The sequence below is a fragment of the Oncorhynchus mykiss genome, chromosome 2 (assembly GCF_013265735.2).
Source record: "Oncorhynchus mykiss isolate Arlee chromosome 2, USDA_OmykA_1.1, whole genome shotgun sequence".
Lineage (NCBI taxonomy): Eukaryota > Metazoa > Chordata > Actinopteri > Salmoniformes > Salmonidae > Oncorhynchus > Oncorhynchus mykiss.
Genome location: NC_048566.1, coordinates 64410807 through 64428793, shown reverse-complemented (window position 1 = coordinate 64428793; position 17987 = coordinate 64410807). Strand labels below are relative to the sequence as shown.

The window sequence follows — 17987 nt, the reverse complement described above, 5'->3', positions numbered from 1 at the left end:
TTTGAATATTGTCTTTAGAAACTATTTTAAATTCAGAAAACACCACAGAAAGTGGATTTAATTATCTAGACTCACCGTAAAAGAAACACTTCAATTTCTGGGCTGAAGTTGACAGTGTCCAAGAGAAGCCCCATAATGAGGACAGCTATGACCCCAGACATGCCTAGCCATTCAGCTAAATGACATGAAAATGTTCATTAAACAAATTATATTTATTTAAGATACATTTCTTGCTATTGAACAAACAAAATGACGTCATTTCTAAAAGGACGTAACAAAAACTCCCTTACCGAAGTAAAATGTGATGTACGTCATTGCCAGGCTGATGGTTATTTCAATCAGTCCATCGTTGAAGATGTACGACAGCCAAAACATAATGATTTTAGACATGATGAACCCTAAAAGAGGGCTCCCGAAGACTTTCAATATCAGCTTGATGGTGAAAGTTGTTGCTGTGGGATGAAAACATTCACATGATTACAGAATATTCCTTCTTTGAACCCAAAAATAGATACAACTGTAATTTCATAGATACTGTACATTGTACCTTCAAAATGACTAAGATCAGTGGCAAGGTCTTTGAATGCTTCAAATGTAATGATAGAGGCGCCATCACTGAACAATGACTCTCCCTCTATCAGAAGTATGAGGGGTTTGGCTGTTCCTGTAGAGAGGGACATAGTGAGATCCTACCAGTACAGCTGATATCATTAAATTGCATTTTTCTGCAGAAAGATGTGTATTCTTACCGAGACTGCGTAACAAAGCCGTTGATATGAAAGGGTCAATGGTGCTTACAATGGCTCCAAACATCATGCCAACATACCAGTCCCAGTTGTAAGCATACACTTTCACAACTAGCAATGCAATCATAGAAGAACTGAGCAAAAATCCAGGTATTGCCAGCAGTAGTACCTGTTTAACACAAAATTTAAATCATCTGTTTATGTTATTTCTTTAGTCATTTCTAGTGACATATTTTAGTGTTGTTAACTTATGTTTCTTTTAAACACCATAAGGCAATTCACAAAATGAATTGTATTGCAACCTGTTTATAATAACAACAGTGCAGGGAAGACCTCACCTGTATTAAAGATTTCCAGAAGATGTGGGATTCAATTTCGAAGGCACTACTGAATATCAACACGGGCATAAACGTGTGAATCAACAGTTTGGGGCTGATGTGTGCAATCTCCTTTGTGTAATAACTGACCTGGACAGCAATACAAATCCATATCAGCAAAGGTATCATAATTCTGATTCTTATCATATGGCCTATGATTAACATCAGAATTTTGGGTTGTAGCCAGTCTATAGAGGCAGAACATAAAAATAATAAAACTTTTCTCAACAGTATATTTTAGACTTTTAGATATTAAATAATTTGATAAATATGATACAATTGAAGTCAGAAGTTTACATACACTTAGGTTGGAGTCATTAGAACTTGTTTTTCAACCACTCCACAAATTTCTTGTTAACAAACTATAGTTTTGCCAAGTCGGTTAGGACATCCACTTTGTGCATGACACAAGTAATTTTTCTAACAATTGTTTACAGACAGATTATTTCACTTATAATTCACTGTATCACAATTCCAGTGGGTCAGAAGTTTACATACACTAAGTTGACTGTGCCTTTAAACAGCTTGGAAAATTCCAGAAAATTATGTCATGGCTTTAGAAGCTTCTGATAAGCTAATTGACATCATTTGAGTCAGTTGGAGGTGTACCTGTGGATGTATTTCAAGGCCTACCTTCAAACTCAGTGCCTCTATGCTTGACATCGTGGGAAAATCTAAAGAAATCAGCCAAGACCTGAGAAAAAAAATTGTAGACCTCCACAAGTCTGGTTCATCATTGGGAGCAATTTCCAAACGCCTGAAGGTACCGTACCACGTTCATCTGTACAAACAATAGTACGCAAGTATAAACACCATGGGACCACGCAGCCGTCATACCGCTCAGGAAGGAGACACGTTCTGTCTCCTAGAGATGAAAGTACTTTGGTATGAAAAGTGAAAATCAATCCCAGAACAACAGCAAAGGACCTTGTGAAGATGCTGGAGGAAACAGGTACAAAAGTATCTATATCCACATTAAAACGAGTCCTATATTGTCATAACCTGAAAGGCCGCTCAGCAAGGAAGAAGCCACTGCTCCAAAACCACCATAAAAAAGCCAAACTACAGTTTGCAACTGCACATGGGGACAAAGATCGGACTTTGTGGAGAAATGTCCTCTGGTCTGATGAAACAAAAATAGAACTGTTTGGCCATGAAGACCATCGTTATGTTTGGAGGAAAAAGGGGGATGCTTGCAAGCCGAAGAACACCATCCCAACCGTGAAGCAAGGGGGTAGCAGCATCATGTTGTGGGGGTGCTTTGCTGCAGGAGGGACTGGTGCACTTCACAAAATAGATGGCATCATTAGCAAGGAACATTATGTGGATATATTGAAGCAACATCTCAAGACATCAGTCAGGAAGTTAAAGCTTGTTCGCAAATGGATCTTCCAAATGGACAATGACCGCAAGCATACTTCCAAAGTTGTGTCAAAATGGCTTAAGGACAACAAAGTCAAGGTATTGGAGTGGCCATCACAAAGCCCTGACCTCAATCCTATAGAACATTTGTTGGCAGAACTGAAAAAGTGTGTGAAAGCAAGGAGGCCTACAAACCTGACTCAGTTACACCAGCTCTGTCAAGAGGAATGGGCCAAAATTCACCCAACTTATTGTGGGAAGCTTGTGGAAGGCTACCCGAAATGTTTGACCCAAGTTAAACAATTTAAAGGCAATGCTACCAAATACTAATTGAGTGTATGTAAACTTCTGACCCACTGGGAATGTGATGAAAGAAATAAAAGCTCAAATAAATCATTCTTTCTGCTATTATTCTGACACTTCACATTCTTAAAATAAAGTGGTGATCCTAACTGACCTAAGACAGGGAATTTTTACTAGGATTAAATGTCAGGAATTGTGAAAAACTGAGTTTAAATGTATTTGGCTAAGGTGTATGTAAACGTCCGAGTTCAACTGTATGTCCATACCTCTGGATACTGGAAACTAAGTGTTCCTAGTAACATCCCACAAAGGGCTAATAGTACAGTATATGGCAGCTTCAGAGTCTGCAAGAGGGTTCTGACAACAGCTGTAGAAACCAGAGGGGAAAAAAGTTGTCATGTTTGTGAGGGATTTCGGGTAACACAGGGGTAATTGTAGGGGTAGTGTATAATTGTACGGCACTGACATGGTTTGCAATTACATATTGCATTTAGTTTTGGGTTGTGCACAAGAAGTGACTAGTGTATACGGTCTAGCTAGTTATCTAACTTTACCTCCAAAGAGACATGCTCCAAACACAGTGAGTATGATCCCTGGTTGACTCTGGTCACTTAAAAGAATCCAGGGCATGAGGCTGGTGTCATTATCAGACGTCATATTGCTGATTTCTGAATGAGATTCGGTGTGTAGGAAAGCCATTTTTGCATGCAGATAGACTGGGAGGGAGGGACAGGAAAAAGGTTATTGCACCCATCGGTGACAACGGGTGGGCATTGTCAGCGGGCTCGGACGGGTTACAAATCACACTAGCTAACGTGAAAGATACTCAGCCAGGTCAAACTGTTCGAAAGACATCAGGCTTCTTTTGGATATCTGGCTAACAGTGTTGGGGAAGCTACTCTGAAAATAGGCCTATAGTTTTCCAAGCTAGCAGGTACATCACAATGAAAGAAGTTAAGCTACACTAAAGCTACCCTCAAGAAAAATATAGCTTACTTAACTGAAGTTACTTTGAATACATCCAAACTACTTCCTGAAAAGTATCACATGTACAGTGTAAATCTGAAATGCAAGAACAGATCATTTTGTCATTTAGTCTATTAAACACTTCTCTGATATGTATGTATTTTTGTACAAAAAAAGTAGTATGTAGTACAGTAGCTAGCTACACCCCTACATGGCAAAAAATGTATTAACTAGGTTACTGAAAACATTACCTAGATTTGAATTTAGTTCAACTACTCAGTGTTGGGGAGTAGTGCACTACATGAAGCTTATTCAACAAGCTAGTAATTTAACTACATTTTGCAGTAGCTTGGTGGTTGTTCAACAAGCTAAATTAAAATATTGGTAGATAGTGTTTTCAGTAGTTAGCTAGCTAGTCAATTAGCTAGCTAGCTAACTTACTTACTTGTTTGCCATGTAGGGGTGTAGTTAGTAAGCTAACTAGAATTGGAACTACATAGCTAACCACTGGGCACAGATGTCAATTCAACGTCTATTCCACGTTGGTTCAATGTAATTTCATTTCAATGATGTGGAAAAAACATTGATTCAACCAGTGGGTAAACAAAATATAGGTGAAGCAGGCAGATATATTTTAATGGTTGTATATATTTGCTTGGTTTAAGTAAATATATACAGTACCAGTCAAATGTTTGGACACACCTACTCATTCAAGGGTTTTTCTTTATTTTTACTATTATCTACAATGTAGAATAATAGTGAAGACATCAAAAAAATATGAATAACACAAATGGAATCATGTGGTAACCACAAAAATGTTAAATAAATCAGAATATCTTATATTTGAAATTCTTCAAAATAGCCACCCTTTGCCTTGATGACAGCTCTGCACACTCTTGGCATTCTCTCAATCAGCTTCATGAGGTAGTCACCTGGAATGCATTTCAATTAACAGGTCTGCCTTGTTAGAGAATAATTTGTGGAATTTCTAACCTCCTTAATGCGTTTGAGATACCTCTGCTGCAGATGATAAGTTCATTAGAGTTACCAGCCTTAGAAATTGCAGCCCAAATAAATGCTTCACAGAGTTCAAGAAACAGACGCATCTCAATATCAACTGTTCAGAGGAGACTGTGTGAATCAGGCCTTCATGGTCGAATTGCTAAAAAGAAACCACTACTTAAGAACACCAATGAGAAGAAGAGACTTGCTTGGGCCAAGAAACACGAGCAATGGACATTGGACCAGTGGAAACCTGTTCTTTGGTCTGATGAGTCCAAATTAGAGATTTTTGGTTCCAACCGCCGTGTCTTTGTGAGACGCAGAGTAGGTGAGCGGATTAATTCCAAATGTGTGGTCCACCATGAAGCATGGAGGAGGAGGTGTGATGGTGCTTTGCTGGTGACACTGTCTGTGACTGATTTACAATTCAAGGCACACAATCAGCATGGCTACCACAGCATTCTGCAGCAATACGCCATCTCATCTGGTTTGCGCTTAGTGGGACTATCATTTGTTTTCAACAGGACAATGACCCAACACACCTCCAGGTTGTGTAAGGGCAATTTGACCAAGAAGGAGAGTGATGTAGTGCTGCATCAGATGACACAATCACCCGACCTCAACCCAATTGAGGTGGTTTGTGAAGAGTTGGACCGCAGAGTGAAGAAAAAGCAGCCAACAAGTGCTCAGCATATGTGGAAAAGCCTTCCAGGTGAAGCTGGTTGAGAGAATGCCAAGAGTGTGCAAAGTTGTCATCAAGGCAAAGGGTGGCTACTTTGAAGAATCTCAAATATAAAATATATTTTGATTTGATTAAAAGTTGTTTAGAAGCCTCTTGAACCTAGACGCTCCGGTACCGCTTGTCGTGCGGTAGCAGAGAGAACAGTCCATGACTAGGGTGGCTGGAGTCTTTGACAACAATTAGGGCATTCCTCTGACACCACCTGGTATAGAGGTCCTGGATGGCAGGAAGCTTGGCCCCGGTGATGTACTGGCCGTACGTACTACCCTCTGTAGTGCCTTGCAGTCGGAGGTCGAGCAGTTACCATACCAGGCAGTGATGCAACCCATCAGGATGCTCTCGATGGTGCAACTGTAGAACCTTTTGAGGATCTGAGGACCCATGCCAAATATTTTCAGTCTCCTGAGGGGGAATAGGTTTTGTCGTGCCCTCTTCACGACTGTCTTGGTGTGCTTGGACCATGTTAGTTTGTTGTTGATGTGGATGCCAAGGAACTTGAAGCTTTCAACCTGCTCCACTAAATCAAATCAAAGTTTATTTGTCACGTGCGCCGAATATAACAGGTGTAAACCTTGCTTACTTACAGGCCCTAACCAACAGTGCAATTTTTAAGTAAGAAAAGGGTATTCGGACAAAACAGAGATGCTTGCTCTAGGTCCCAAGAAACAAAGAGATCTTCTGTTGAATCTGACAATTAATCTTAATGGTTGTACAGTCGTCTCAAATAAAACTGTAAAGGACCTCTGCGTTACTCTGGACCCCGATCTCTCTTTTGAAGAACATATCAAGACCATTTCAAGGACAGCTTTTTTCCATCTACGTAACATTGCAAAAATCAGAAACTTTCTGTCCAAAAATGATGCAGAAAAATTCATCCATGCTTTTGTCACTTCTAGGTTAGACTACTGCAATGCTCTACTTTCCGGCTACCCGGATAAAGCACTAAATAAACTTCAGTTAGTGCTAAATACGGCTGCTAGGATCCTGACTAGAACCCAAAAATGTTATCATATTACTCCAGTGCTAGCCTCCCTACACTGGCTTCCTGTCAAGACAAGGGCTGACTTCAAGGTTTTACTGCTAACCTACAAAGCATTACATGGGCTTGCTCCTACCTATCTCTCTGATTTGGTCCTGCCGTACATACCTACACGTACGCTACGGTCACAAGACGCAGGCCTCCTAATTGTCCCTAGAATTTCTAAGCAAACAGCTGGAGGCAGGGCTTTCTCCTATAGAGCTCCATTTTTATGGAATGGTCTGCCTACCCATGTAAGAGACGCAAACTCGGTCTCAACCTTTAAGTCTTTACTGACGACTCATCTCTTCAGTGGGTCATATGATTGAGTGTAGTCTGGCCCAGGAGTGGGAAGGTGAACGGAAAGGCTCTGGAGCAACGAACTGCCCTTGCTGTCTCTGCCTGGCCGGTTCCCCTCTTTCCACTGGGATTCTCTGCCTCTAACCCTATTACAGGGGCTGAGTCACTGGCTTACTGGGGCTCTTTCATACCGTCCCTGGGAGGGGTGCATCACTTGAGTGGGTTGAGTCACTGATTTGATCTTCCTGTCTGGGTTGGCGCCCCCCCCCCCCTTGGGTTGTGCCGTGGCGGAGATCTTTGTGAGCTATACTCGGCCTTCTCTCAGGATGGTAAGTTGGTGGTTGAAGATATCCCTCTAGTGGTGTGGGGGCTGTGCTTTGGGAAAGTGGGTGGGGTTATATCCTTCCTGTTTGGCCCTGTCCGGGGGTGTCCTCGGATGGGGCCACAGTGTCTCCTGACCCCTCCTGTCTCAGCCTCCAGTATTTATGCTGCAGTAGTTTGTGTCAGGGGGCTAGGGTCAGTTTGTTATATCTGGAGTACTTCTCCTGTCCTATTCAGTGTCCTGTGTGAATTTAAGAGTGCTCTCTCTAATTCTCTCTTTCTCTCTCTCTCTCGGAGGACCTGAGCGCTAGGACCATGCCTCAGGACTACCTGACATGATGACTCCTTGCTGTCCCCAGTCCACCTGGCCATGCTGCTGCTCCAGTTTCAACTGTTCTGCCTTATTATTATTTGACCATGCTGGTCATTTATGAACATTTGAACATCTTGGCCATGTTCTGTTATAATCTCCACCCGGCACAGCCAGAAGAGGACTGGCCACCCCACATAGCCTGGTTCCTCTCTAGGTTTCTTCCTAGGTTTTGGCCTTTCTAGGGAGTTTTTCCTAGCCACCGTGCTTCTACACCTGCATTGCTTGCTGTTTGGGGTTTTAGGCTGGGTTTCTGTACAGCACTTTGAGATATCAGCTGATGTACGAAGGGCTATATAAATACATTTGATTTGATTTGAATTTGATTTGTATTAGGTGAACAATAGATAGGTAAAGAAATAAAAACAACAGTAAAAAGACAGTGAACAATAACAGTAGCAAGGCTATATACAGTAGCGTGGCTACTGTAAATGCAGGCTCCGGTTAGTCAGGCTAATTGAGGTAGTATGTACACGTAGGTATGGTTAAAGTGGCAGCGTGCTCGGTCCTCCTTTCCCTGTAGTCCACAATCATCTCCTTTGTCTTGATCACGTTGAGGGAGAGGCTGTTGTCCTTGCACCACACGGTCAGGTCTCTGACCTCCTCCCTATCGTTGTCGGTGGTCAGGCCTACCACTATTGTGTCATCGGCAAACTTAATGATGGTGTTGGAGTAGTGCCTGGCCGTCCAGTCATGAGTGAACAGGGAGCACAGGAGTCCAGTTGCAGAGGGAGGTGTTTAGTCCCAGGGCCCTTAGCTTAGTGACAAAGGAGATGATTGTGGACTACAGGAAAAGGAGGACCGAGCGTGCCCCCATTCTCATTGACGGGGCTGTAGTGGAGCAGGTTGAGAGCTTCAAAGTTCCTTGGTGTCCACATCACCAACAAACTAACATGGTCCAAACCCACTAAGACAGTCGTGAAGATGGCACGACAAAACCTATTCCCGCTTAGGAGACTGAAAAGATTTGGCATGGGTCCTCAGATCCTCAAAAGGTTCTACAGCTGCAACAGAGAGAATCGTGATGGGTTGCATCGAATCAAATTACATTTTATTGGTCACATACACAGAGTTAGCAGATGTTAATGCGAGTGGTCACTGCCTGGTATGGCAACTGCTCGGACTCCGACTGCAAGGCACTACAGAGAGTAGTGTGTACGACCCAGTACATCACTGGGGCAGCTGCCTGCCATCCAGACCCCAGCCACCCCAGTCATAGACTGTTCTCTCTACTACCGCATGGCAAGCAGTACCAGAGCACCAAGTCTAGGACCAAAATGCTTCTCAACAGCTTTTACCCCCAAGACAAAAGACTCCTGAACAGATAATCAAATGGCTACCCAGACTATTTGCATTGTCCCGCCCCACAAACCCCTAATGTATGCTGCTGCTACTCTGTTTATCATATATGCATAATCACTTTAACTATACATTCATGTACATACTACCTCAATTAGCCCGACTAACCGGTGCATGTATATAGCCTCGCTACTATTATTTTTCAATGTCTTTTTACTGTTGTTTTTTATTACTTTACTTATCTATTGTTCACCTAATAGCAATTTCTTACTTAAAAATGCACTGTTGGTTAGGGCCTGTAAGTAGTTCGGCGCACGTGCCAAATAAACTTTGATTTGATTTGATTATTGATGAGCTTTGAGGGCACTATGATGTTGAATGCTGAGCTGTAGTCATTTAATACCATTCTCACATAGGTGTTCCTTTTGTCCAGGTGGGAAACGGCAGTGTGGAGTACAATCGAGATTGCATCATCTGTGGATCTGTTGGGGTAGTATGCAAATTGGAGTGGGTCTAGGGTTTCTGGGATAATACTGTTGATGTGAGCCATGACCAGCCTTTCAAAGCACTTCATGGCAACAGACGTGAGTGGTACGGATTGGTAGTCATTTAAGCAGGTTACCTTAGTGTTCTTGGGTACAGTGACAATGGTGGTCTGCTTGAAACATGTTGGTATTACAGACAGACAGGGATAGGTTGAAAATGTCAGTGAAGAAACTTGCCAGTTGGTCAGCGCATGCTCGGAGTACATGTCCTGGCAATCCGTCTGAATGTTGACCTGTTTGAAGGTCTTACTCACATCGGTTGCGAAGAGCGTGATCACACAATCGTCTGGAACAGCTGATGCTCTCATGCATGTTTCAGTGTTACTTGCCTCGAAGCGAGCATAATAGTTATTTAGCTCGTCTGGTAGGCTTGTGTCACTGGGCAACTCTCGGCTGTGGTTCCCTTTGTAGTCTGCACATTGAGAGCAGCAGCTCTAGCCTTTAGCTCAGTGCGGATGTTGCCTGTAATCCATGGCTTCTGGTTGGGGTATGTACGTACAATCACCGTGGGGACGACGTTATCGATGCAATTATTGATGAAGCCAGTGACTGATGTGGTGTACTCCTCAATTCCATCGGAATATCAATTATATTGGCAAGAAATTCAACAATGGAAATTCATGCCCACAAAGATGGAAGGCAGATAAGGTCACAAAGATGGAAGTCAGATAAGGACCATTCTAGCCAATGAAAGGGCAGATACGCGTGTGAACAACAGGCACAACTAAATCATTTTTCTCAAAGTTGCCCAGAAAGCCACATGCATCCACTTATAGCAGTACATTATTTGTAACAGCATAAACATTTTGAAACCTCTATTAGATCAAATAAGCCTCATGTTATTGGAAACTCTCTCATAGACCTCCATACAAAACAATCCCCACTTGGCCTCCCGAGTGGCGCAGCAGTCTAAGGCACTGCAGTGCTTGAGGCGTCACTACAGATCCGGGTTTGATCCAGGGCTGTGTTGCAGCCGGCTGCGACCGGGAGATCCATGAGCAGAAGCACAATTGGCCCAGCGTTGTCCAGGTTAGGGGAAGGTTTGGCCGGCCAGGATGTCCTTGTCCCATCTCACTCTAGCGACTCCTGTGGCGGGCCGGGCCCATGCACGCTGACACAGTCGCCAGTTGTACGGTGTTTCCTCCGACACATTTGTGCAGCTGGCTTCCAGGTTTTTGGAAGCCAGAAAAAAAGATTAGAATAATAAAAATGTTAATCCCCACTTGGTCTGCATCTCTTATGCGAACAGATTTTGGCCAGAGTACTGTAAATACTCTCGCTTTGCCTCTTCCGCTCTGGTGCAGCTTAACTTCTTCCAGTGTAAAGTAATTGGTAGCATGTAACATTACTTTGAACTAGCTAGCTAGCTATATTTTCAGAGTACCCACTGGGCACAAACACAGACTCAACGTTGTTTCAACGTAATTTTAGATCTACAATGTTGTACACTATAAGAAAATAAAACAGTCTAGGCAGAACATCCTACTGGAAAATGTATCTATCTACAGCTACCTTTTGGTCTCCCATCCAGGGTTTTAACGCAACCAAATATCAACATTTGATGGAGATGTATCTTCTAGTGCCATCTGTGCCACTGACTTAGTCTGACTTTAATTCCAGTTTGCCTACATATTAATAATTTATATTTTGGATTCAAGTTAAAGTCTAATTTCAAGTTTGATTTTATTTAGTACTATCATTTAAGTTAGATTTTGATTGAGACATGAATCCAACATATCAAGGAAACATGTCAAGGAAACAGCAGAGGGAGCCCCCCCCCCCCTATTCACATTGATGCGACCACAGTGGAGAAGGTGGAAAGTAGAGTTCGACCGATTAATTGGAATAGCTTATTAATTAGGGCCGATTTCAAGTTTTCATAACAATCGGAAATCTGTATTTTTCGGCGCCGATTTTTACAAATATTTGTACCTTTATTTAACTAGGCAAGTCAATTAAGAACACATTCTTCTTGGGGGATCCAATCTTGCAACCTTACAGTTAACTAGTTCAACGCAATAACGGCCTGCCTCTCTCTCGTTGCACTCCACAAGGAGACTGCCTGTTACGCGAATGCAATAAGCCAAGGTAAGTTGCTAGCTAGCATTAAACTTATCTTATAAAAAACAATCAATCATAATCACTAGTTAACCACACATGGTTGATGATATTACTAGATATTATCTAGTGTGTCCTGCTTTGCATATAATCTGACTGAGCATACAAGTATCTAAGTATCTGACTGAGCAGTGGTAGGCAGAAGCAGGAGCGTAAACATTCATTCAAACAGCACTTTCGTGCGTTTTGCCAGCAGCTCTTCGTTGTGCGTCAAGCATTGCGCTGTTTATGACTTCAAGCCTATCAAATCCCGAGATGAGGCTGTGAAATAACCGAAGTGAAATGGCTAGCTAGTTAACGCTCGCTAATAGCGTTTCAGACGTCACTCGCTCTTAGCCTTCTACTAATTGTTCCCCTTGCTCTGCATGGGTAACGCTGCTTCGATGATGGCTGTTGTCGTTGTGTTGCTGGTTCGAGCCCAGGGAGGAGCGAGGAGAGGGACGGAAGCTATACTGTTACACTGGCAATACTAAAGTGCCTATAAGAACATCCAATAGTCAAAGGTTAATGAAATACAAATGGTATAGAGCATGGGTGTCAAACTCTGGCCCGTGGGCCAAATTTGGCCCGCGGGGTAATTATATTTGGCCCGCGAGACAATACCAAATTACTACTAGAGCTGGCCCGCCGGTATTATACAGCGCATTCACCACTAATACTACAAATCCCATAATGCTCTGCTGTTTTCGCGCGCCAATCAGGACAGGACCCAGAAACGCTCTCTCCTCTGTGACAGTAGTCATAGCAACATAGACGCTACAACTGTCAGCGAGCTAACCCTTCCCAAAAATGGTGAAAAGAAAGGCAGAAAACAGGAGCTTTCTGGACAAGTGGGAGGCAGAATATCTGTTTACATATGTAAAAGACAAACCTGTTTGTCTTGTTTGTGGAGTCAACGTGGCTGTAAGTAAGGAGTACAACATTAGACGACACTATGAAACGAAACACCATGACAAATACAAGGACCTGGACATGACTCAAAGGAGCCAGAAAGTAGAGGAGATGAAAAGAAGTTTGGTTTCACAACAGAATATGTTTAAAAAAGCCACATCACATAGCGAGGCTGCTGTAAAGGCTAGTTATATAGTGGCAGCAGAGATCGCAAAATCAGCCCGGCCCTTTAATGAGGGAGAGTTCATGAAAAAGTGCATGATGAAGGTTTGTGACCTCGTATGCCCAGAGAAAAAACAAGCATTTTCAAACGTGAGCCTGAGCAGGAACACAGTAGCTGATCGCACATGTGATCTTGCCACCAATCTGTATGACCAGCTGATGGAAAAGGGAAAAGATTTTGTTGCGTTCTCCCTCGCTGTGGATGAGAGCTGCGACGCATCTGATACTGCTCAGCTGTCAGTCTTCATCCGTGGAGTGGACTCAAATCTGTGTGTTACGGAGGAGCTATTAGGATTCAAATCAATGCATGGCACAACCACAGGAAAGGAAATCTTTGAGGAGGTTTCCAAATGTGTAACTGAAATAAAGCTGCCGTGGGATAAACTCGTTGGATTAACGACAGATGGTGCGCCAGCGATGTGCGGTAAAAAGAGTGGACTGGTGGGCATGGTTCGGGAGAAGATGCGGGAAGAGAACTGTGCAGGTGAGCTAACTGTTTACCACTGCATCATACATCAGGAAGCACTGTGTGCCAAAGCCCTAAAGATGGAACATGTTATGACCACAGTAACACAGGTAGTTAACTTTATAAGAGCCAAAGGTCTAAATCACCGCCAGTTTAAATCTTTTCTGGAGGAGTGTGGTTCGGAATACGCAGACGTGCCGTATCACACAGAGGTGAGATGGCTAAGCAGAGGAAAAGTACTGAACAGATGTTTCGAGCTGCGTGAGGAAATATGTCAATTCCTGGAAACCAAATGGAAGGATACAGCAGAGCTCCGGGAGCAAAAGTTCCTGTGTGAGCTGGCCTTTCTCTGTGACATCTCGAGCCATCTCGATGCGCTGAACCTGCAGCTTCAGGGGCGGGGGCGCATCATCACAGACATGTACGCTGCAGTGAGGGCCTTCAAAACTAAACTGTGCCTGTGGGAGAATCAGATGCTGCAAGGAAACCCTTGCCATTTTCCCTGCTGCCAATCCATAAAAGCGCAGATCTCTACCGCCGTGTTCCCATGCGCACAGTTTGCTGAAAAACTCAGTGTTCTCGCCGCTGAGTTTAGCCGGCGATTTGCCGACTTCGATGCCCAGAAATGCACGTTTGAACTGCTTAGTAATCCCTTCGCAGTTGATGTGGAAAATGCACCAACCAACATCCAAATGGAGCTGATTGAACTCCAGTGCAACGACACGCTGAAGTCAAAGTATGATGCTGTGGGCGCCGCACAGTTTCCACGGTTCATCCCTGACACAATGCCTCAGCTCCGCACCCAAGCTGCTCAGATGCTCTCCATGTTCGGCAGCACTTATCTATGCGACCAAAACAACTCACAGGAGACGTCTAACTGATGAACATCTTCGCTCGATACTGAGGATTTCTTCAGCTCAGAGCTTGAGCCCAGACATCGATGAACTAGCATCCAAGAAGAGATGCCAGGTATCTGGCTTGGGCACATCAGATTAGACCAGTGTGCAATAATTAACGTTTTCTTTATGCACTTTTTCTTGCTACAAGGCATGGGCTTGAATGGTTGATTGATTTATTATCATTTTATTTGTAAAATTATTAGCCAGTGGAAAAAGTTTATTTTGGTATTTAAATCAGAAGGCTGCAAATAGAAAAGAAGCATACAATTTTTATTTAAATGTTATTTATTTAATAAATGAATGCCATTGATGTGTTTTTTCATTTGAAATTCGATTTTGCATGTCTCCACTATTAAATTATATATTGTATGGTAATAAGCGATGCTTGTTCCATATTCAATGTTAAAGCAAAACTTGTTTGAGTCCATATTAAAAGGTTAATTTGTTCAATGTTGGCCCGTGACTTTGTTCAGGTTTTACATTTTGGCCCACTGGGTATTTGAGTTTGACACCCCTGGTATAGAGGGAAATAGTCCTATAATTCCTATAATAACTACAACCTAAAACTTCTTACCTGGGAATATTGAAGAGTCATGATAAAAGGAACCACCAGCTTTCATATGTTCTCAAGTTCTGAGCAAGGAACTAAAACGTTAGCTTTCTTACATAGCACATATTGCACTTTTACTTTCTTCTCCAACACTTTGTTTTTGCATTATTTAAACCAAATTGAACATGTTTCATTATTTACTTGAGGCTAAATTGATTTTTTTGATGTATTATATTAAGTTAAAATAAGTGTTCATTCAGTATTGTTGTAATTGTCATTATTACAAATGTTAAAAAAATATAAAAAATAATCGTCCGATTAATCGGTATCGGCTTTTTTGGTCCTCCAATAATCGGTATCGGTGTTGAAAAATCATAATCAGTCGACCTCTAGTGGAAAGCTTCAAGTTCCTCGGCGTACACATCACTGACTAACTGAAATGGCCCATCCACACAGACAGTGTGGTGAAGAAGGCGCAACAGCGCCTCTTCAACCTCAGGACATTGAAGAAATTTGTCTTGGCACCTAAAACCCTCACAAACTTTTACAGATGCACAATTGAGGGCATCCTGTCAGGCTGTATCACTGCCTGGTACAGCAACTGCACCGCCCGCAACCACAGGTCTCTCCAGAGGGTGGTGCAGTCTGCCCAACGCATCACCGGGAGCAAACTACCTGCCCTCCAGGACACCTACAGCACCCGATGTCACAGGAAGGCCAAAAAGACCAGACTGTTAAATACTGTTAAATAGCTATCACTAGCACATTAGAGGCTGCTGCCCTATATACATAGACTTGGAATCACTGGCCACTTTAATAATGGAATACTAGTCACTTTAATAATGTTTACAAATTTTGCATTACTATCTCATATGTATATACTGTATTCTATCCAATTCTACTGTATCTTAGTCTATGCCGCTCTGACATTGCTCGCCCAAATGTTGAAATATTCTTAATTTCATTCCTTTACTTTAGATGTGCGTGTATTGTTGTGAAATTGTTAGATATTACAGTTAGATATTACTGCACTGTTAGAGCTAGAACCACAAGCATTTCGCAACACCCGAATAGCATCTGCTAAGCACATGTACATGACAAATACAATTTGATTTGATTCATTTGTAGACAAACTGGAATTAAAGCAAGCCAAGTCTGTGGCACAGATGGTACTATTCAAGCACTAGATTAAGCACATCCTTTAGTTGTGTCAAAACGCGCATTGATAAACATTTGGGTAATGTTAACAACTAACAACAAATCAGACATTGTTTTTCCATTGGAATTTGGTTGTGCTCTTAGGTGGTTGAAAGCATAGTGATAACACATTGGAATTGGAAATTCAACTAGCTTTTTGAGTGGGTGAATATAGGTTGTAATCGCATTGATCTACAATGTCTCAACCAAATATTACCCAATTATCCACGTTGAAGTGGTGTGCCCACTGCCCAGTGGGTAGCTTCTTCAATACTGACTACCGCCAAGCTACTCAAATTTAGCTAGCTAGCTAATTACAGAAATGACTCATATTAGCTAACGTTAGCTAGTTAAACTACATGTAACGTTAGTTAGCTAACTTTAGATCACTAGCTACTACACGACACTGCTGGTTAGCTTGCGTGGCAACGAAGCCAGAAACTAGCCAACCACTGCAGCAGTTAGCTAGTTAGCTACAGTAGCTAGGAAAACACAAACATACGAGATCGAGCCCCTTTCCCACTGCGCTGATCAACGGCTTCTGTGGGCAAAATACGCTTGCTAACGTTAGCATACGTTAGCAAGCTAAAAACACTACTCAAATAAACTTACCTCATGGATTTATTTTGGGATTTGAGACAACGTTTTTTTCTCCAAGTTCATCCAAATTTCCGAGAGACCAGTGTAAACGTTTCAATTTAACGTTGCTAGGCTAGAACGATGTTTCGAGCTTTATGATCGCGTGACGTCATCGGCTACCTTTGGTTGAACAGCCAGTGCGTTACGCGACAGTGCGCTCCACACAGGAGCTGTCTCGGACAAGCAAGGCTAGTACGCTGTCCGTTTACATTGCGAAACTATACATTTAGCCACTGCTATAATCTGTAATAAGCAGTCTTTCACAAATCCAGAATTTGTGTAATTAATTTAGCCCTTGTAAAATAACTGTAAAAATGTGCGATCATTGCAGACACAGAGGGCATGGAGTCTCAAAGAAAATAAGGGTTAGTGCAAATGTATGCAGACTCACGTGACGTCATTGATGCAAATCATGTATTTTGGGAATACTTTACTTTATAAAAGAGTTAGGAACTTTCCTTAACTTCATCTATGATATTTAATATTGTAGAAAGTCAGAAGAAAACTGTCAGGCTTCAATGGTCAACTTGCAGAGGTTGAAATGTTGCCCAATGGATTGTCTGCTAAAAGAATGCATTGTGAACTACGGCGAGAGACCTCTGATTCGGAGAAACAAAGACCATTACCTGCATCGGAAGTTGCACGTTTCTCTAAAGCACAACCATGCGTAGTCCAGTTAAACAGTGACGGCAGATATGGATGTGTTGCAATTACCAAGGATGGGGTTATAGCACTGTTTCTTCCAGACAAGAACCCCCTTACCTGTGCAAGAGCCCTACCTGGAGTCCAGGAGCTAAGGCCATTCTGTGATAGGACTTTGCAATTAAAGACAAGGCAAGGAAAGAACATCGAAAGCAGGTAGGCCTGGACTTTAGCTGGAAAAGTGGTTGTATCCAAATAGATCTGTCCTGTATGGTTGGTACAGGATGGAGTGTAGATTGTATAATACAAGGTGTTGAGTCAGAACAGTGCTCATAAAAACGTGATTTTCTCTTCAGCAACCTCTCCCTGCAGAAAACATCAACACATGGATTGTGTGGTGGTGTGATAAATACTCCGATCATCAATGTGAAAGGAGACAGCCATAGATCTTCAGCATTGAGTTCTGTGGATGGAGTTCCTTCCTCATGTCATAATGGATCAGAACATTGCCCAAGGTGTGATGCTTGTTACAATGGAGGATTTCCCACACAGACCAATGACAAATGTAGAGAAGAACTTACCGAACTGCCCATGCCTGTTGCAGAATCAGACCGAACATCTAAAAACGGACAAACCATTTTACAAAGAGCCCTAAGGTTCCTGCCTTTGTTACACCCTGTTTTTGTCCCATTTTGCGCTCTGTTGGTGGCTGCTGACCTGTACTGTCATTGGAATGGAAGGTCATGGTGCCCTGAGAGTGGCTTTTCTAGTCTGTTATCTAGTGTAGCTTGTGAATACCATCCTCCAGTATGACTAGTTAATCTCAATGATAGGATAACATTTTCATATAAGTCATGCTCTCATTATTTCTGATCTGTTAATTAAATAAAGAACTTCATTTAAATCCCTCTTATTGATCTCATATACATGTAACCTATAACCATTTCTGAAAAGTGTTATTTTAACACCTTCAAACTAATATTTTATGGCAACTATCTATGGATAAAGGCTA

At 42.3% G+C, this 17987-nt stretch overlaps 1 protein-coding gene across 1 annotated transcript; it reads right to left on the bottom strand.

Annotated features, from left to right (window-relative positions):
* Nucleotides 1-71: 71 nt before the first annotated feature.
* Nucleotides 72-903, bottom strand: LOC118936791 (sodium/hydrogen exchanger 8-like). The gene is made up of 3 exons (XM_036934108.1): nt 548-903; nt 291-452; nt 72-175 (listed from the first exon to the last, which is right to left on the bottom strand). Exons 1-3 carry the CDS (start codon nt 678-680, stop codon nt 72-74), a joined length of 399 nt encoding a protein of 132 aa, XP_036790003.1. The 5' UTR covers nt 681-903.
* Between the last annotated feature and the right edge of the window lie 17084 nt (nt 904-17987).